This window comes from Bos taurus, chromosome 16, assembly GCF_002263795.3.
Source record: "Bos taurus isolate L1 Dominette 01449 registration number 42190680 breed Hereford chromosome 16, ARS-UCD2.0, whole genome shotgun sequence".
NCBI lineage: Eukaryota > Metazoa > Chordata > Mammalia > Artiodactyla > Bovidae > Bos > Bos taurus.
In genome coordinates, this window is record NC_037343.1 from 37386124 (window position 1) to 37407279 (window position 21156).

The window sequence follows — 21156 nt, forward strand, 5'->3', positions numbered from 1 at the left end:
AGTGCCCTGGTTCTGTGTACATAAAGACCCAAACCAAACAGAAAAAGAGAAGAAAAATTCCAATAAATACAACTGACTTAAAAAGTAAATGTATAATCCAGTTAGCTAATTTAATTCTTAAATATGCCCAAATTTAACAGAGAATATATACCATCCACCCTCACACTATCCTATATTTTCCAGATGTTAGCATTATTTTAACTTTTTATCAAACTTTACTTTTGTAAATGTGGTTGCTGTTGCTCAGTAAATGTGGAAAGTAATCAGCCACAAGTGTTTGTTTAGATTTTAGAGAAAGATGTGAAGCTGGGTTAATATTAATATTGTTAATCTATATGTATATTAATTTTCAATAAGTTGTGAACACATGATTTGTCACTTAAAAATGTGTACTGTAGGCAGATCTTTATCTGACACAATAATAAAGTACCTAATAATTATTTTGAAAATAGTAGTTAGTCATAACAGCCCAAGATAACTACATTTACTATTATGATTTTTTCATAACTAAATTAAGTTTGTCTTTTTCCTTTCTCATTAGTTCACAAATATCTAAAAATACCTCCAATGGTGGTACAGTCCCTATTTCATTGACTATATATGTCCTGGATGCCCCAGTTATGATCTGTAACATATATTGAACCTTCATCTTGTGCCAGGCCCTGTTCTAAGTTTTTTACATATTCATCTACATATGTATTTAATTCTTACAATAGCCTATGAAATAGGTTCTCTTATGATCCCTACAACACAGATGAAGAACTGAGGAACCAAGGATTTTACGGGTCTCAACTAAAAGCACAGAGCTGAGGAGTTGAAACCTGGGCAGTCAGTCTCTGGAGCCAGCTTCCTTAACTGCTATATTCCAGTCTGTGGTTTCTCTTGTTATTTTGCCCCACAATGAGCCTCCCTCTTCTTCCCAAGTCTCCAGTCTTCCCTTGCCCTCTTCTTCCCAAGCCTCCAATCTCTTTCTTCTTCCCAAGAGCAGTGTGATAGTCCCAGCTCTCCCTCAGAGTGGCTGTGTCCTGCGTTCTGAGACATGAAGGCAGGAAGGGAACTAGGGGGCAGTAAGCAGTCGACAGAAGATATAGTGAAAGTAGACTTGAGGTTCTCCGCTGTGGTGGGAAAGTGGATGAAGAGACAAGCAAGGCAGGCTGAGCTACACCAGGGAAAGTTTTGATCCCTGCATCACACTTTCCAGGAGATCCTGATTTTAAAGCAGATTCTCTCTATGGCTAAAGGGTGCAGGGACATACCCCAATACCAAAAAAGAGGCATACGAAAAATAAGGAATAGAAGCGACTGTGAGTAAAGGTAACTTATTGTTATTACCACCAGAAGTATAATATTCCAAACTCACTCACCCTTACAGTTATCCTGCATTCTCCCAGAATATTTTCCACACGCCTGTCATCTGAGGTTGGGACCACAAATCAAGTACCTGGCCACTAAGAGTGGAGGGGCTTTCTTTTGACTGTAGAGTTGCTGAAAGAGGCCATAGACAGACCTCATTTGCCTCTCATAGAGAGATGCCAGCATAGTGAGGGCCAGGAGTGGGTTGACAGCTGGACTGTAGCTTCTTCACCTGCTTTTTTTGTATCAGAATCTGATGAGGGGGGCACCCTCACTTGGAGGATAGAAGAATGAGTTGAAGAGGAAATCAGGTGAGCACTGAACAGCTGGGGGTGTTGAACATTATCTCCCCTTCCCCAAATGAACCTAATGCCCCCACATAGCAGGCTGATTAGAGGTGCCTCGAGGCCACATGGAATCTCCCAAGCTCAGAAGATGCAGCTGGCTATCCCTGGATAGCTCCATTTTCAAAGCTGGCCTCATATGGACACCCCCTCACAATCTCCAGCTTGAGGAGGCCAGGAGAAAAGGAAAGAAGATAATCCAAACACGGGCACCCCTCGGGCTCCGTCCACCACCAGGGCTATTTTGTCTGAGGTGCCGCCCTTCCTGGTGTCATCATCAGTTTCCTGAAAGTGCCCTGCCTGGCGTCTCCACATCCTGTCATGGGGCGCCAAGGACTTTAAACATTTTTGCTGCTGCCCCCAGGCAAATTCATTCTTATCTTTATGGTGAAGGGACATCCCTGAGGAAGTGAGGGAGAGCTGGAAAGAGGATGTCAAAGTTCCCAAGGCAAATGTTACAGTTTTACTCAAGGCCATCCAGTTCATCTTCCATAGCGAGGGACAATAAAAGCTATGGACAGGAGATTGTTGGGTTGAATGGGAAGTAGCATGGGCCGTAAGTACACATGGCAAGACCACCTGTTAAAGTGTGAATTTAGCTTTGGTTCCTCAGTTCCCTCAGCTGAAAGGAACTATGACCCATGGGCAGTAGCCTTCCTGAGGTTCTGGGTTCCCTCACCTCTGGGCAGTGTTGCAAGATGCTTCTTTTTGAAAGCCTTGGTAACTTGCCCCCAGATTTGATTCTGCTAAGATCTAAAGTACTTCTGTAGAGTCTAAAGTAGGGAGTGCATGTGTGCAAAGTTGTTTCAGTCGTGTCCAGTTCTTTGCGACCCTTTGGACTATAGCTCACCAGGCTTCCCTGCCCTTGGGATTCTCCAGGCAAGAATACTGGAGTGGGTTTCCATGCCCTCCTCCAAGGGATCTTCCCGACCCAGGGATCGAACCTGGGTTCGATGTCACCTGCTTTGGCAGGCAGGTTCTTTACCACTAGTGCCACCTGGGAAGCCCAAGGTAGGGAGGGGAAATCCTAATAAAGATTCAATCCTACTTGGAGTATACAAATATGATATTTCTTGCACACTCAAAATTGTGAAGTTAAATTAATCAACAATGCTCCATCATGGTGTAGAATGGCATTTCTTGCATGACTGAAACATGAGTATATTTGATGGAAAATGAGTCTGGTTCCCTCTAAATTCATTCTGCAGAAAGGCATGTTCACTTTTTTGGGATGTGTAGCCACCTCAAAACACCTGGGTCAGGTGGGAGCCTTGGGCTCTCAATCTGCACTCCCAATCCTAGGGAGAAGTGGAGTTTTCAGACCTCTCATATGAAGAAGACTCACCTGAGCAGCTCATTTAAAATGTGTATGTGGGGTTTCCCTGGTGGGTCAGTGGTAAAGACCTCTCCTGCCAATGCAAGAGACAGGGGTTTGGTCCCTGCTCTGGGAAGATCCCATGTGCCACTGAGCAGCTGAGCCTGTGTACCGCAACTACCGGGGCTGTGCTCTAGGACCTGGGAGCTGCTACTGTTGAGCCCACATGCTGCAACTACTGAAGCCTGCACACCTACAGCCTGTGCTCTGCAACAAGAGAAATCACCTCAATGAGCAGCCAATGCACCATAACCAGAGAGAAGCTCCACTCATCACAGCTAGAGAAAGCCTGAATGCAGCAATGAAGACCCAGTGCAACAACAACAACAACAAAAAAACTAATGTCTTTTAAAAAATAAAATGTGTGTCTTGGGCCTCCCTGGTGGTCCAGTGGTTAAAAGTCTGCCTTACAATACTGGACACGTGGGTTCAATCCCTAGACTGGGAAGATCCCACATGCCATGGAGCAGCTAAGCTTGTGTACCGCAACTATTGAAGCCTGCAACCCTAGCAACCAGAGCTGGTGCTCTGCAACAAGAGAAACCATGGCAGAGAGAAGCCCGTACACTGAAACTAGAGAGTAGCCTCCACTCACCGCAACTAGAGAAAGCCCAGGAGCAGCAATGAACACCCAGGGCAACCAAAAAATAAATAAGCAAAATAAAATAAAGTGCTTTATCTTCAAGCCCAACACTTAGAGACTCTGACTCAGTAGGTCTAGGGTTGGGACCAGGAATCTGTAGTTTAAATGAATATTCAGGTGATTCTGATACAAATCCCCCAGTTCTACCACACTTTGAGATATGTTGGTCCAGGGTCACCTGATTTGGGAAAGAATACCAAGAAGACCCTGTGGCTGGTGCTCAGCTCTCAGGAGAATTTTGACCCAAATGTCAGTACAGTTACTGACACCCTCTCTACTGGAAGACTAGAGGCACCATTGGTAACAGTGCTGGTCAAATACAGAAAATAAGTAGGATGAGTTGTTGTTTTGATTTCTCATACATGTAAAGTAATTTTTTTTAATTTTTAATTGGAAGATAATTGCATGATAATGTTGTGTTGGTTTTTGCCATACAATAGCTTTAATCAGCCATAAGTATATATGTATCCCCTCTCTCTTAAACCTCCCTCCTACCCCTCACCCCATCCCACCCCTCTAGATTGTCACAGAGCACGGGGTTGAGCTCTCTGTGTTATACAGCAACTTTCCACTAGCTATCTATTTTACATATGGTAATGTATATGTTTCAACGCTACTCTCTCCATTTCCCCTGCTGTGTCTACAAGTCTGTTCTCTATGTCTGCTTCTCTATTCCTGCCCTACAAATAAACTACTTAGGAGTAAACCTACCTAAGGAGACAAAAAAAACCTGTATACAGAAAACTATAAGACACTCATGAAACAAATCAAAGATGACATAAACAGATGGAGAGATATATCATGTTCTTGGGTTGGAAGAATCAATATTGTAAAAATGACTATACTACTTAAAGGTATATACAGATTCAGTGCAATCCCTATCAAATTACCAATGGCATTTTTCACAGAACTTGAACAAAACATTTCACAATTTGCATGGAAACACAAAAGACCCCAAATAGCCAAAGCAATATTGAGAAAGAAAAAAGGAGCTGGAGGAATCAACCTTGCTGACTTCAAACTATACTACAAAGCTATAGTCATCAAGACAGTATGTTACTGGCACAAAAACAGAAATATTGACCAATGGAACAAGATACAAAACTGAGAGATAAACCCATGCACCTATGGGCACCTTATCTTTGACAAAGGAGGCAAGCGTATACAATGGAGAATAGACAGTCTCTTCAGTAAGTGGTGCTGGACAGCTATGTGTAAAAGAATGAAATTAGAACACTTCTTAACACCATACACAAAAGTAAAATCAAAATGGAATAAAGACCTACATGTAAGGCCAGAAACTATAAAACTCTTAGAGGAAAACATAGGCAGAACACTCTGACATAAACCACAGCAAGATCTTCTATGACCCATCTCCTAGAGTAATAGAAATAAAAATAAACAAATGGGACCTTATTAAAGTTAAAAGCTTTTGCACAGCAAAGGAAACCATAAACAAGATGAAAAAACAACCCGCAGAATGGAAGAAAATAATTGCAAGTGAAGAAACTGACAAAGGATTAAGCTCCAGAATATATAAGCAGCTCATGCAGTTCAATATTAGGAAAACAAACTGCCCCATCAAAAAATGGGCAGAAGACCTAAACAGACATTTCTCCAAAGAAGTAAATGGTTTTTAACCAAAGAAAGCAAGTTGCTTTAAAGAAGTACCATAAGTATGTATATATTTATTCTCCTTTCTCCTCTGATTCAAGAGGACTCGGTAATTCCACTAATTTCCCTTTTTAAACTTCTAACATGATTCTGAGATTTCAATTCTAATGTGTTTCCTTGCGTCCTGCTTGGCAGCACCTTATCTTTTTATTGTTCAGTCGCTAAGTCATGTCCAAATCTTTGCAGCCTCATGAACTGCAGCACACCACGTCCTTCACTATCTCCTGGAGTTTGCTCAAACTCATGTCTGTTAAGTCGGTGATGCCATCCAACCATCTCATCCTCTGTCATCCCCTTCTCCTCCTGCCCTCAATCTTTCCCAGCAATAGGGTCTTTTCCAGTGACCCTTCAGTTCTTCGCATCAGGTGGCCAAAGTATTAGAGTTTCAACTTCAGCATTAGTCCTTCCAATTTAGGGTTGATCTCCTTTAAGATTGACTGGTTTGATCTCCTTGCAGTCCAAGGGACTCTCAAGAGTCTTCTCCAGCACCACAGTTTGAAAGCATCAGTTCTTGGCTCTCAGCCTTCGTTGTGGTCCAACTGTCACATACATGACACTGAAAAAACCATAGCTTTAAATATGTGAACCTTTGTCTCCAAAGTGATGTCTCATACACTATCTAGGTTTGTCATAGTTTTCCTTCCAAGGAACAAGTGTCTTTTAATTTCATGGCTGCAGTCACCATTGACAGGGATTTGGGAGCCCAAATAAATAAAATTGGTCACTGTTTCCCTTTCTGTTTTCCATGGAGTTATGGGACCAGATGCCATGAACTTAGTTTTAAGTTTAATGTTGAGTTTTAAGCCAGCTTTTTCACTCTCCTCTTTCACCCTCATCAAGAGGCTCTTAAGTTCCTCTTCTTGTTCTTGATGATACCATTAGAGTGGTATCATCTGCATATCTGAGGTTGCTTATAGTTCTCCCAGCAGTCTTGAAGCTCCATTTTCTGTTTCAGAATCTAAGAAATAACTAACGGGAATATCTTCAAAATGAGCCAAGCCCAGTGAGTTCCCAAAGCAGAAGAAATATGGGCAGATGGGCTGATAGATTGGCAGAATCCTTCCTGAATGTAGCCAGGCTGTTTGCCATCTGTCATTAAGAAAGAAGGGAAAATCCTCCTGGATTTTAGAAAACTTTCTTTGCTTGTTTTCCTTGGCCATTGTGCTGCTGGTTTTGTAATCAGAAATTTCCTAAATGATTATTATTAGCTTTGCTCTCAGAGCCCTACATCAGGAGAAAAACCTGGCTTTGTCACTTTTGGAATAAAAAGATCGACTCTGTTTCCCTTGTATATTGTTATAATTTTTGAGCATGTAAACATACTATCAAAAAAAAAGAAAAGAAAAAACCATCTGCTGTTTTACACCATCACTGTGACTTGGAGCAAGCTTCTTGTCCTATTTAAGTCTCAGATCTCTCATCTAGAATAAAAGGTGTTTGACCCCAGTCCCTGCCAGCTGTAATATATTATGATATAACATAAATACAGGAAGAAACTCTAAATCCGAGTGTTCCTCATTTTTCCTTGCTGTGATGTTTATAGCTAATGATTAATAATGATATCATGTACTATTGGCATACATGTGTGCCTAGTGTGTGCCAAGCACTTTACCTGCATTACTTCATGCAAATTTCACAAAATGAAAAGTAGATATTATTAATTCCATTTACAGAGGATGAAACACAGACCTCAAAAAGTTAAGTAACCAGTCTGTTTTTTTCAGCTAATATGTGGTCAAGCAGGGAATCTAATCCATGTCTTTATTATTCCAAAGCCCATCTTTGTGTTGATTCCATGCCTGCTCAGATTGAAACCTTAGAAGGAAAATATACTTTAGTTTTTGCATTAAAAAAATGTTATAGCAACTTCCTTGGCTTCCTGTACCTCCAACCAGCCCTGTAAGTTCAGTGTCTTAGACTGAGTTCCTTCTGAAGCAGACCTGGCCACAAGCGTGTAGGTGTAAGTCAATTATTTTCGAGGTGATCCCAGGAAGTACTAGTAGGGGAGTGAGAAAGTGAGACAAGCAAAGGAAGGAATCTAGTAAAGGGTGCGCTAATCAGCAGGTAACCACTGTGGAAACCAGGATTCAGCCCCACTAGAGTACTGGGAGATATCTCAGAGTATTCTCAAGGAAGGGCAAGGGAGCGTAGGGATGTACCTATTAATTCCAGTCATCATTGGCTAGAGGCTGATCCTAGTGGGAGGGAGGGCATGGTTAATTCTCCTGCTCTTCCAAGTGGATTCCTGAGGCCAGAGAGAGACCTCCACAAAGAGATGCAGGTGCTTGTGGTTGGAAATGACATGATTTGACCTGGGTTTTTAAAGGATGGTCTATAAACTGTGAAAGTTAAGTGAAGTTACTCAGTCGTGCCTGACTCTTTGCAACCCCATGGACTGTAGCCTACCAGGATTCTCCCTCCATGGGATTCTCCAAGCAAGAGTACTGGAGTGGGTTGCCATTTCCTTCTCCAGGGGATCTTCCCGACCCAGGGATTGAACACGGGTCTCCCACATTCCAGGCAGACGCTTTAACCTCTGAGCCACTAGGGAAGTGAACATAATAGGCATGTTAGTTTTCTATCACTGCTTTAACAGAATACTACAAATCTAGTGGGTGAAAACAACCCCAATTGATTATTTCATTGTTTCTGTAGGGCAAAAGTATGGGATGCTCTGCTCTGGGTTTCACATTGCCAAAGTCATGAAGTCAGCCAGTTGGGCTTTTCTTGGGGGAGTCTGGGGAAAATATACTTCCAAGATCATCCAACTTGTTGGTAGAATCTAGTTTCTTGTGGTTGTCAGACTGGGATCCCCATTTTCTTCTGGCTGTCAGGAGTCATTTTCAGCTGCTGCTACTAAGTCGCTCCAGTCATGTCTGACTCTATGCAACCCCAGAGACTAGTGGCAATTTGCATTCCTTGGTTTATGGCTCTCTTCACTGTCCAAAATGGCAATTTGTCCTCCTCTCTTCAAATCTCTCCGACTTCCCCTTCTGCTTCATCACTTGTTGGCCTACAACTTCTGCCACATTTCTCTGCCTTACTCTTCTGCCACCACTTTACTACTAAGGGTTCATGTGATTACACTGGGCTCACTCAAATTATCCAGGATAATCTCCCTATTTTAAGGTCAATACATTAATAACTGAATTCCATCTGCAAAATCCCTTCCTGACAGTACCTAGATTTGATTGGATAATCAAAATATTTGATTAGATAATCAAAGAGGAGAAGGGAATTTTTTGGGATGGAAGAGGACATCTTTATCATTTTGCCTATCAGAATAGGGACTTGGTCACAGGGATGCAGTACAGGAACCAGGTAAATGGCTAGCCTAAATTAGTGCTGCTGTGCTAAGGCAAATTCTGTTGTGATGTTTTCTCCTCTATAGTAAGTTCCCTATATACAAATAAGTTCCATTCTGAGAGCATGTTCATTAAGTCCAATTTGTTTGAAAGTCAACAAAGTTAGCCAAAGTACCCAACTAACACAGTTGCCTATCTAGTACTGTATTGTAACATGTTTATAATACTTTTCATACAACTAATACAAAAAAAAAAAACACTAAAAATAAAGAAAACATTTTAAATTTTATTTTAACTTTGAAAAGTACAGTAGTACCAGCTACATTGAGTGAGTGAGTGAAGTCGCTCAGTCGGGTCTGACTTTTTGTGACCCCGTGGACTGTAGCTCCCCAGGCTCCTCCATCCATGGGATTCTCCAGGCAAGAATACTGGAGTGGGTTGCCATTTCCTTCTCCAGGGAACATTACCAGATACATTACCACCGCTTTGACACTTGCTTCTGGAATTGCTGAGCTTGAAATAATAAAGATACTGTACTACTGTACTCGATACATTACTGTACAGTACAAGACACAAACGTGCAACCACTTATAGAGGATGCACACACTTGACAGTGTACACCATACACATGAACTAACTTACATGATTGGTCATGAGAATACACTCTGAATCTTTGAAAGTTCTCATGTAGGAGACTTACTATACTTAGAACTGGGACTAATTCCCTGAATCCAAGAATGTTACAGACCTTGAAGTGGGGATTAAATACACATAGAGATTTATAGCCTGTAGAATCCCGGACTGGCTCACCTCAGACCAAACAACTAAGAGGAAGGGAGCACAGCCCCATCCATCAGCAGACAAATGGATTAAAGATTTACTGAGCATAGTCCTTCCCACCAGACCAAGACCCAGTTTTCCCCACAGCCAATCTCTCCCATCAGGAAGCTTGCACAAGCCTCTTATCCTCATCCATCAGAGGGCAGACAGAAGAAACAAGAACTACAGCCTCCAGAACAAAAGCCACAATCACAGAAAGCCAACCAATATGATCTTAGGGTTCACAGCCCTGTCATAGCGAAGGTGCTTACATAACTCACTGCAGCTATGAGACGTGTGGTGCAGAGCCAGTGAAGACAGATGGGTCATGGTGGAGAGTTCTGATAATAAGTGGTCCACTGGAGAAGGGAATGACAAACCACTCCAGTATTCTTGCCTCAAGAACCCCATAAACAGTACGAAAAGGCAAAAAGATATGACAAGGGAAGATTAGTCCCCCAGGTCTGTAGATATCCAATATGCCACTCAGAAAGAGCAGAGAAATAGCTCCAGAAAGAATAAAGAGGCTGGGCCCAAACGGAAATGATGCTCATTTGTGGATGTGTCTGGTGGTGAAAGTAAAGTCCAATGCTATAAAGAACAATATTGCGTAGGAACCTGGAATGTTAGGTCCATGAATCAAGGTAAATTGGACATGGTCAAGCAGGAGATGGCAAGAGTGAATATCTACATTTTAGGTATCAGGAGCTAAAACGGATGGGAATGGATCAGATTACCATTATATCTACTACTTGTAGATTCTTGTGGGCAAGAATTCCTTAAGAGAAATGGAGTAGCTCTCATAGTCAACAAGAGTCCGAAATGCAGTAATTGGGTGCAATCTCAAAAATAACAGAATGATCTGTTTGATTCCAAGGCAAACCATTCAATGTCACAGTAATCGAAGTCTATGCCCCCAACCACTAATGCCAAAGAAGCTGAGGTTGAATAGTTGTATGAAGACATATAAGACCTTCTAGAACTAACACCAAAAAATTATGTTCTTTTCATCATAAGGAATTAGAATGCAAATATAGGAAGTCAGGAGATACCTGTAGTAGCAGGCAAGTTTGGCCTTGGAGTACAAAATGAAGCAAGGCAAAGTCTAACAGAGTTTTTCCAAGAGAATGCACTGGTCATAGCAAACACCCTCTTCCAACAACATAAGAGACCACTCTACACATGGACATCACCAGATGGACATCTGATGGAAATCAGATTGTGGAGGTGAAACAATCAACAGTTACTTATTAAATGAATAAATGAAGTCACTTGAAACATGTAAAACATTTGTTAATGTGTCCTACTCATGAGTTTTAGAAAAGTTGGCATCCTAATAAAAATGCATGTACTATTCTGTCCACTTTAATTTTTTGTGATTGTAAAAACAGAAAAGCATCTGGGAAAAGCTGTCAGCCTCAGTGTCTCCTAAAAACAAAATGAGTGCTTCAGTGAGAGGGTTGCTGAGCCTCACCCACATGCCTCACCATCCTGAGAGCCCTGTGGGTAGTCAGATTACAGGAGATCAGAGGGCACCCTTCCAGGGGCATAGTTCCACACTGAAAATAATTAGGCTCAAATATTAGATGCATGGGGCTTCCCTGGTAGCTCAGCTCTTAAAGAATCTGCCTGCAATGCAGGAGACCCTGGTTCAATTCCTGGGTCGGGAAGTTCCCCTGGAGAAGGGATAGGCTACCCACTCCAATATTCTTGGGCTTCTCTGGTGGCTCAGATGGTAAAGAATCTGCCTGCAATGTGGGAGACCTGGGTTCGATCCCTGGGTTGGGAAGATCCCCTAGAGGAGGGCATGGAAACCCTTTCCAGTATTCTTGCCTGGAGAATCCTCATGGACAGAGGAGCCTGGCAGGCTACAGTTCAAGGGATCACAAAGAGACTTGAATGTATGGACTAAGCACAGCACAGCACAGCATTAGATGCACAGCTAAAATGTTTTTTTATATTTAAAGGCATAAAGAAGATTGCTCAATAAAGAATGACTGTGATTTATAGCATCTGCAAACCCTCTTTAATACTTTATTTTTTGCCACACATTTGGACTTATGGGGATCTTAGTTCATTGACCAGGAATTGAACATGGGTCCTTGGCAGTAAGAGTGGGCAGTCTTAACCACTGGACCACTAGGTAATTCCCTGAAACCATCTTTGAAATATCTTAATCCAACTAATTATTAATCCAATTTATCCAACTAATTATAGGAGGGCTAGCACAAAAGTTGGAAACAATTTTTTTTTTTTTTTAAGGAAACCAATCTTTGGACATCTAGAAAAAAGAGTCTTGATCTGGAAACCCCACCTGAGTCAACCATCCTGACATTGCCTCTGTGTGTCTTGTCTACACACAATAGTCATCTATGTAAAACACAGGAGTCAGGGTAATCAACCACATTCCTTTCATCTAAATGGCCAGTGTTATAGGTTGAAAAGTTAGTGCTTGTGTGGGGCAGAGCATCTGTAGTTATGAAATGATAAACCTGACAATGAGGAGTTTGCATGCATTATTCAGGAAAGAAACTGAAAGAAGATTTAGGGTTGACTTTCAAAATGGAATTTCCTTGCTCTCTGGGTGTTGGCTTCCTTGGCCTTTGATGGTTAGAAGTTCATTTTGTTGTTCAACAATGTTGATTTTGGAGAGAAAATAGCGTTTGAAAACCCAGAGGTCATTTTCTAGAGACTGTTACATGAATACAGAGGGCAGTTTCATGAAGCCGGCAAGGCTTCATCTCGGCTTCTAATAGATAGGAAGAGAGGAAGAGATGAACAATACATTTTTAAGAAGTTCAGCTTTATTTCCTAAAAAGATGCCTCCAGTCAGTCTGGCTAAAGGTAATTGGCATGGGAACATCTTTATGATTCTAAAAAGTAGAATGTTTTCCTTAATTAAGAAAGTCTTGTGTGACTCGGGGAAAATGAAACAGTTTCTCAGATATGAGTGGACCATAATCCCCACTAAAAAGACCCAAATAAGGGCAGTTGTCTGGAGTATCAGAAATGAGTCATATTCAGAAAACTGAAGCAAAACCATGTATTTTTTGCATTTTCTTTGTCTAACAGATAATTTTTTGTTTATAAAATATAATTTTATCTTTGCTACTCTGCTGTCATATAAGGCATAACATCTTCACAAAACTCTTTTGGATCTACCGTCAATGATTAGCAACACACAATAGTGGTCCAACTCTCTAAACAATAATCACTAGACACACAGGATGCCCTCTCACATGCACAAATCTGCATGGAAAAGTACTACATTTTTGACTCAGACTTGTGTACTGTGGCTTATTTCCCCTTTCTAGTGTATTAAGAAATGACATGCAGTCCAATTTGCCAAAAGCAGTGCTTGTATTTTGACATCAACAGGTTACTTCTATTACATGGTGAAGTGAATACCAGTACTTCAAAAGCAGCAGGTGTAAGTGAAGTGAATTTTTATTGGGAAGAGAAGTTGTCAACTTAAATAGCAGCAAATGAAGAGCGTATAAGGAAACTCTCTGTTGTCATAGATACACCAGACCTCCATCATATGTGACACAGGAGGCATTTCAGTTTGTGATCCCCAGCCCAGAAATGTTGAATGATTTTCCATTCAATCTGATGCTTTTGGATTCCTACCAGTAAGGAATACATTAAGAATATGGAAAGCTGCTTACTGAAAGGAAACCCTTGAAGAAAAGTAAGAGATGACATATAGAAATTAAGAAGCTATGGGGACTTACCTGGTGGTCCAGTGGCTAAGACTTCATGTTCCCAGTGCAGGCAATCTGGGTTCAATCCCTGGTCAGGTAACTAGATACTGCTGCTGCTGAGTCACTTCAGTCGTGTCTGACTCTGTGAGACCCCATAGATGGCAGCCCACCAGGCTCCCCCGTCCCTGGGATTCTCCAGGTAAAAACACTGGAGTGGGTTGCCATTTCCTTCTCCAATGCATGAAAGTGAAAAGCGAAAGTGAAGTTGCTCAGTCGTGTCGGACTCTTCATGACCCCATGGACTGCAGCCTACCAGGCTCCTCCGTCCATGGGATCTTCCAGGCAAGAGTACTGGAGTGGGGTGCCATTGCCTTCTCCACATTAAAAAGCTAAAATTTGGTAAATCCAACCTTAGCAAGTTTGGTGCAGATATGGGACACTGGAAACTCCTGTCTCACTGGTAGGAGTACAAATTGGCTCAAGCAGTTTGAATTTGACAGTACTTAAATTATAGGGGAAAAAATCACCTTCGTTCAGGCAAGTGTTATGAATGGACGTATTACTACTGGCTAAAGATACTATTCAGTAAAGAGAAGGAGGTATTTATACAGTTTTAAGGTAACAGCCTAAAGATAACTTATTCATTACAGATGGGGAGAGGTGCCTTTACACAGAGGAAATCTGACAGATACCGCCTTAAGTCTACTGATCAAACTTAATGTCACCAATAAGGCATCAAATTGAATCATGTGTCTCTTTATATGATATCATGCTTAGGAAAGATACAAATTATCAATGTGATACTCTTCTGTGTTGGGCAGTGCTCAAGGTAAAGAAGACCTTTATTACTTACTTTATTACTGTTGGTTTTAATCCATTTTGAGGATCTCAGATTCTGTATTTTCTTGTCAGTTTAGTAATTCATTTAAGAAAAAGGCTTTTACATTCCATTCAGTATCTTGGTTGTTTTAACGTGGAGAGTCTTTCAAAGTTTCTAACTCATCAAATTACCAGGACTGGGAAACAGGATGGTTTCTTTTGAAAATATCTAACTCTGCACTTACTTTTGTGTGTCACTTAGATTCATAGAGCCCTTTTGCCTAATAATGCAGCACCATGTGGGAAGGGCTATAAAAAAAAAAAAAACCCTTTTATTCAATAATATGGCTCTTGAGAACTTATTCTAAGGAAATAATTTAGTAGCAACAAAACACTTGGCACAAATCGTAATTTGATTTGGACAACCAAATACTGGAAACAACCTAAATGCCCATTGGGGAAATCATTTACTCTGCAACCAATAAAACACTCATTATGAAGACTGTGATAACACAGATGATGGTTCTGATGATAAATTTTAAAAGTGAACATAAAATTTGCTTATAGGCCAATCACAACTTCTAGAAAAACATGTGCACATAAGATTAAGATGGTACTGTGAAATGGAATTTTTCCTGCGATAGCAGTAAACAAGGATGTCACAGTCTTCATTGGGATTCCAGCCTCCTAAAGGTACATTTCTGAGCCGAGGAAGAACAATGCCGCTATCCAGCAGCTATCCAGCAGCCACCAGTTATCCCCCACGGTAAGTAGTAAGCGCTGAGGAGCTGGGTGTGGGAGCGAGCAGGATGTGAGAAAGCGCAAAGGCAGCCATCAGGCCACATCCGAATTTCTCATTTACAGTAAGGGGTGGTGGATGTGGCGGATGACTACCTCTTGTGTTCTTCACGTCCCTCCAGCTCCTCAAGCTGCCGTTAGCGTGAGGTGGTTGTTAATATAATCATACATAATGGCCTGCCTTGGGGAATCCTGCCCCCTTCCCTGACATTTTTAAAAATTTTATTTTTTAATTGAAGGATTATTGCTTTACAGAATTTTGTTGTTTTCTGTCAAACCTCAACATGAATCTATATAACTTCCTTTGTTCAGCTCAGTTCAGTTCAGTTCAGTTCAGTCGCTCAGTCGTGTCCGACTCTTTGAAACCCCATGAATCGCAGCATGCCAGGCCTCCCTGTCCATCACCAACTCCCGGAATTCACTCAGACTCAAGTCCATTAAGTCAGTGATGCCATCCAGCCATCTCATCCTCTGTCGTCCCCTTCTCCTACTGCCCCCAATCCCTCCCAGCATCAGAGTCAGCTCTTCGCATGAGGTGGCCAAAGTACTGGAGTTTCAGCTTCAGCATCATTCCCTCCAAAGAAATCCCAGGGCTGATCTCCTTCAGAATGGACTGGTTGGATCTCCTTGCAGTCCAAGGGACTCTCAAGAGTCTTCTCCAACACCACAGTTCAAAAGCATCAATTCTTTGGTGCTCAGCCTTCTTCACAGTTCAACTCTCACATCCATACATGACCACAGGAAAAACCATAGCCTTGACTAGACGGACCTTTGTTGGCAAAGTAATGTCTATGCTTTTGAATATGCTATCTAGGTTGGTCATAACTTTCCTTCCAAGGAGTAAGCATCTTTTAATTTCATGGCTGCAGTCACCATCTGCAGTGATTTTGGAGCCCAAGAAAATAAAGTCTGACACTGTTTCCACTGTTTCCCCATCTATTTCCCATGAAGTGATGGGACCGGATGCCGTGATCTTCATTTTCTGAATGTTGAGCTTTAAGCCAACTTTTTCACTCTCCTCTTTCACTTTCATCAAGAGGCTTTTTAGTTCTTCTTCACTTTCTGCCATAAGGGTGGTGTCATCTGCATATCTGAGGTTATTGATATTTCTTCTGGCAATCTTGATTCCAGCTTGTGTTTCTTCCAGCCCAGCATTTCTCATGATGTACTCTGCATATAAGTTAAATAAGCAGGGTGACAATATACAGCCTTGACGTACTCCTTTTCCTATTTGGAACCAGTCTGTTGTTTCATGCCCAGTTCTAACTGTTGCTTCCTGACCTGCATACAGATTTCTCAAGAGGCAGGTCAGGTGGTCTGGTATTCCCATCTCTTTCAGAATTTTCCACAGTTGATTATGATCCACACAGTCAAAGGCTTTGGCATAGTCAATAAAGCATAAATAGATGTTTTTCTGGAACTCTATTGCTTTTTCCATGATCCAGCGGATGTTGGCAATTTGACCTCTGGTTCCTCTGCCTTTTCTAAAACCAGCTTAAACATCAGGAAGTTCACAGTTCACGTATTGCTGAAGCCTGGCTTGGAGAATTTTGAGCATTACTAGCGTGTGAGATGAGTGCAATTGTGCGGTAGTTTGAGCATTCTTTGGCATTGCCTTTCTTTGGGATTGGAATGAAAACTGCCCTTTTCCAGTCCTGTGGCCACTGCTGAGTTTTCCAAATGTACTGGCATATTGAGTGCAGCACTTTCACAGCATCATCTTTCAGGATTTGAAATAGCTCAACTGGAATTGCATCACCTCCACTAGCTTTGTTCGTAGTGATGCTTTCTAAGGCCCACTTGACTTCACATTCCAGGATGTCTGGCTCTAGGTTAGTGATCACACCATCGTGATTATCTGGGTCGTGAAGATCTCTTTTGTACAGTTCTTCTGTATATTCTTGCCACCTCTTCTTAATATCTTCTGCTTCTGTTAGGTCCATACCATTTCTATCCTTTATCAAGCCCATCTTTGCATGAAATGTTCCCTTGGTATCTCTAATTTTCTTGAAGAGATCTCTAATCTTTCCCATTTTGTTGTTTTCCTCTATTTCTTTGCATTGATTGCTGAAGAAGGCTTTCTTATCTCTTCTTGCTATTCTTTGGAACTCTGCATTCAGATGCTTATATTTTTCCTTTTCTCCTTTGCTTTTTGCTTCTCTTCTTTTCACAGCTATTTGTAAGGCCTCCCCAAACAGCCATTTTGCTTTTCTGCATTTCTTTTCCATGATGATGGTCTTGATCACTGTCTCCTGTACAATGTCACAAACCTCATTCCATATTTCATCAGGCACTCTATCTATCAGATCTAAACCCTTAAATCTATTTCTCACTTCCACTGTATAATCATAAGGGATTTGATTTAGGTCATACCTGAATGGTCTAGTGGTTTTCCCTACTTTCTTCAATTTCAGTCTGAATTTGGTAATAAGGAGTTCATGATCTGAGCCAGTCAGCTCCCGGTCTTGTTTTTGTTGACTGTATAGAGCTTCTCCATCTTTGGCTGCAAAGAACATAATCAATCTGATTTCGGTGTTGACCATCTGGTGATGTCCATGTGTAGAGTCTTCTCTTGTGTTGTTTGGAAGAGGGTGTTTGCTTTGACCAGTGCATTTTCTTGGCAAAACTATTAGTCTTTGCCCTGCTTCATTCTGTATTCCAAGGCCAAATTTGCCTGTTACTCCAGGTGTTTCTTCACTTCCTACTTTTGCATTCCAGTCCCCTATAATGAAAAGAACATCTTTTTTGGTTTTAGATCTAAAAGGGAACCCTGCCCCCCTCACCTGACATTTTTAAAAATTTTATTTATTTTTTAATTGAAGGATTATTGCTTTACAGAATTTTGTTGTTTTCTGTCAAACCTCAACATGAATCTATATAACTTCCTTTGTTCAGCTCACAGGGAGATAATCTGACCCTGCCCATCTGTGAATGGCTGCCAGAATGAAAAGATTAACACATTCCTTCCCTGAGGTTGGCCATTCCAGGAGATATTTGCAAGATAATGGCCTTCACTTCCTAAGATCCTCCCTCTCTCTGTTCTACAAAGGAACCTGGCATTCAGGCCCCAACACAATGGTTATTTTGAGACATTAGTCTGCCATCTTCTCAGTCAGCTGGCTTTCCAAATGAGGTTATCTCAACGCCTTGCCTCAACACCTTGTCTCTTGGATTCACTGGCCTGTCATGTGGCAAGCAAAGGGAACTTGGACTAGTAACAGAATGAAAGTAGAGGAAACGAAAACACGTTTACTCTTAGCTATTCACTGTGCTGTTTAATCGGCCTTTAGTCTTTCTCGTCAGCTCAAGCTAGGATGTGGGTCTGAGTTTAAGTCCTTGTTTGGCCACTTAGAAAGTGACCCTGGGCAAGATACTTGTATTCTTTAAGCCTCCATTTCTTCATTTGTAAAACAGGGATATTAATGTACACCCCACTTGTCTTGCAAGTGTTTTGCAAGGCCTCTAACCTAAACATAGTTAAGTCACTATTATCTTTATGTTGGTAAACTATTCTGAGATATGATAACAAAAATGTTTGGTATAATTCCACTGGGATATTCCAAGTTCAAAAGATGGAATTAAAAGGCCTTATCCTTAAAAAGTGACTTCCTTCCTACTTTTGCATCCCCATTCATCACCACCAAGCCCTCATGAAATGGCAAGTTTTGCATGGTTAAAAATAAATCTTTTTGAGTATTTGACATCCACATATTCAAACCATATTTTGAAAAACTTGCTATATTTGTCCTGTCCCTATAGAAATCAGGGAGATATTATAGAAGAGAGAGAGGACTGCACATTTTTTTCAGCAAGTATTGCATCTTTTACAGAATGTCCCAACATCAATTCCTGTGAGAGAGATTAGTAGCCAAGGATTAATGGCTATAAAGAGTACTAAGATGTGGATGAATGGGGCAGTCAAAATGGAGCTCCTTGTGTGAGAACAAATGGATGCTCTAAATAAAAAGATAGGAGGTTGTGAAAAATTGGTGGGTGTAAAAATTGTTGCAATGGATTCTGGGGGAAACTTTGTCAATAGTTATCAGACTTTTACCAATTGACCCAGCAATTCCATTTCTTTCTTCAGAAATATTCATGTAGATAAACATATAATAAGTTGTTCATTGCAGTAATAACAACAAAAAGAAAAAAAAATCAGAAACAACCTAAATGGTAGTACATATAGGTCATCAAAATACTATACCACCATTAAAAATGTTAATGTAGGCATACATTTTTGGTGAATTTGGCTTAGGTCTTCAGCAACTGACTTTTTAACATTGCTCACAGAATTGGACTTCGCTGCTTAAGTCTCTGACCTCACATGGCCAACACAAGGTTTGTCCAGCAGGGGCAATGCCTTGTACCATATATCACTGAGTAGGACACAAATTCTCTACGGACAAGCAAATCCCAAAGAGAAGAGAGGGAGGGACTGAAACACTGTGGGGTCAACTCCTTCTCATGATCTCTCCAATAAGAGAAGATGGACAGTTGCTGGAAAAATTTCTCTAGTGAACATCTCATCACAATAGCCCTTTGCCTGAGTCTCTAGTGTTGCACTCATTTCATGCCCTCTCAAGTATAATATCTATTTCATCTACTTTCTGCAACAGTTAGCACAGTGGCTGATACAAGAAAAATAAAAGGCTCAGTAACAGCTGGGTGAGTTAACTAATAGCACCACTGAAAATGAGAATAGCAGACCTCATAGAGTGAGCCAAGTATTGACATCATCCTGAAAGCTGATTTAGTATATGAAGATAGCAGTTATTTAGAATGTAAGGAATGCGGGTTATGGTCAGTAAGAAAATATCTTTGTATTGTCTTTGTTGTTGTTGTTTAGTTGCTAAGCATGTCCTACTCTTTTGCAACCCCTTTGACTGTAGCCCTCCAGGCTCCTCTGTTCATGAGATTTCCCAGGCAAGAATACTGGAGTGGGTTTCCATTTGGTCTAGGGTATCTTCCCAACCCAGAGACCAAGCCTGAGTCTTCTGCATTGGCAGGTGGATTCTTTACCACTGAACCACCAGGGAAGCCCTTTGTATTATCTTACCCAACCATATTACAGGTTCCACATGTCACTGAGGCTTTTTTCTTTTTCTTTCTTCTGTTTTTCTCTGTTGTATGCAATCTTTCTGTTCTTCAGACTGTGTAATTCTTATTCAGCTAACTTCAAGTTCATTCATTCTCTTTGGTCATCTCCAATCTACTGTTAAGTCCAGTCAGTGAATTTAAAAATTTTAGACATGTTGTTTTCTAGTTCTAGAACACCCATACTTTCTTGTAGTTTCCATTTCTCTGTGGAGATTTCCTATTTGTTTGTTAATTATGATCATGTTTTCCTCTACAGTATTGAAAATAATTATAATAGCTAACCTAAAATTTTTGTCTCAGTTTCCAACACCTGAGTTATTTTGGAAACAGTCTCTATTACACTGCCTTTTTTTAAAAAAGTGTAGATCATATATTCTGGTTTATTCATATGTACAATAATTTTTTGGTGCTATCTGAACATTTTGAACTGTTCATTGTGAAAAATAAGTTCAACTGGATTCCCTGAGGTGTATGGAATATTTTTTTCTATCAGGCAGGCAACTCAATCAAACTCACACTCCAAACTCACTGCTTCATAATGGGCAGCAGCATAAATCTTTGTTCAATTGTTTGAACCTTAGTTATATGCTTGACATCTGCCATTCACACAGTAGTTCATGAGTAGCTAGAGATGTGGGGACATTATATACAGAATTTGGGACTCCATTTCTCTGGATTTCTCCTTTTCTAGAATTTTTCCTTCTAGTTGTTATGGTTGCCCTAAACGTTGCCTTCTGATTCTTCAGGTCAGTAAGATTTTAGATTTCCTATCTAAGTTTTAGCCTTGTTTGAAGCAAAAAGTTGAAAAAAATGGGAACATTTTTTATCTCGGTGCTATTCCCTTCCTCCAAGTATAGATGACACCCCTCCCCACCCGGATGTCTACTTGCTTTGGGTTGCTCTCCAGAGTTCATAATTTATGGTTGTAAATAAATTCTTCAACTCTTGAAGAACTGAGTTGAAAGGACTACTTCTCCATAATTGGAAGTTTGAATCCTCTAGATATAACTGGACTTTAAATAGTGTTCTTCTTTGGAAAGGACTTATAGCTACTTCATGTGTACCTTCTTAGTTTCTGTTTTTCTCAGCCATAAACTTATTTCCTAGTTTCTTAGTCAGGTATCTTTCTGCTTGAAGGTTCAGTGATTGTTATCAAGTGTCCTCTGTATCATTAAATATAATTCCCTTCACTTTGTATTTATAAAAAGGAATATGTATTTTTGTT

The 21156-nt window shown here is 40.7% G+C and overlaps 1 protein-coding gene across 1 annotated transcript in view; it reads right to left on the reverse strand.

Annotated features, from left to right (window-relative positions):
* Positions 1 to 11979: 11979 nt before the first annotated feature.
* The window catches only part of LOC132342461 (uncharacterized), a 36060-nt gene continuing 26883 nt past the window's right edge, over positions 11980 to 21156 (reverse strand). The window contains exon 2 of the mRNA XM_059875700.1: positions 11980 to 17556. Within this exon, the coding sequence (XP_059731683.1) occupies positions 16346 to 17377 (1032 nt within the window). The 5' untranslated portion in view covers positions 17378 to 17556 and the 3' untranslated portion in view covers positions 11980 to 16345. The remainder of the gene's footprint in view (positions 17557 to 21156) is intronic.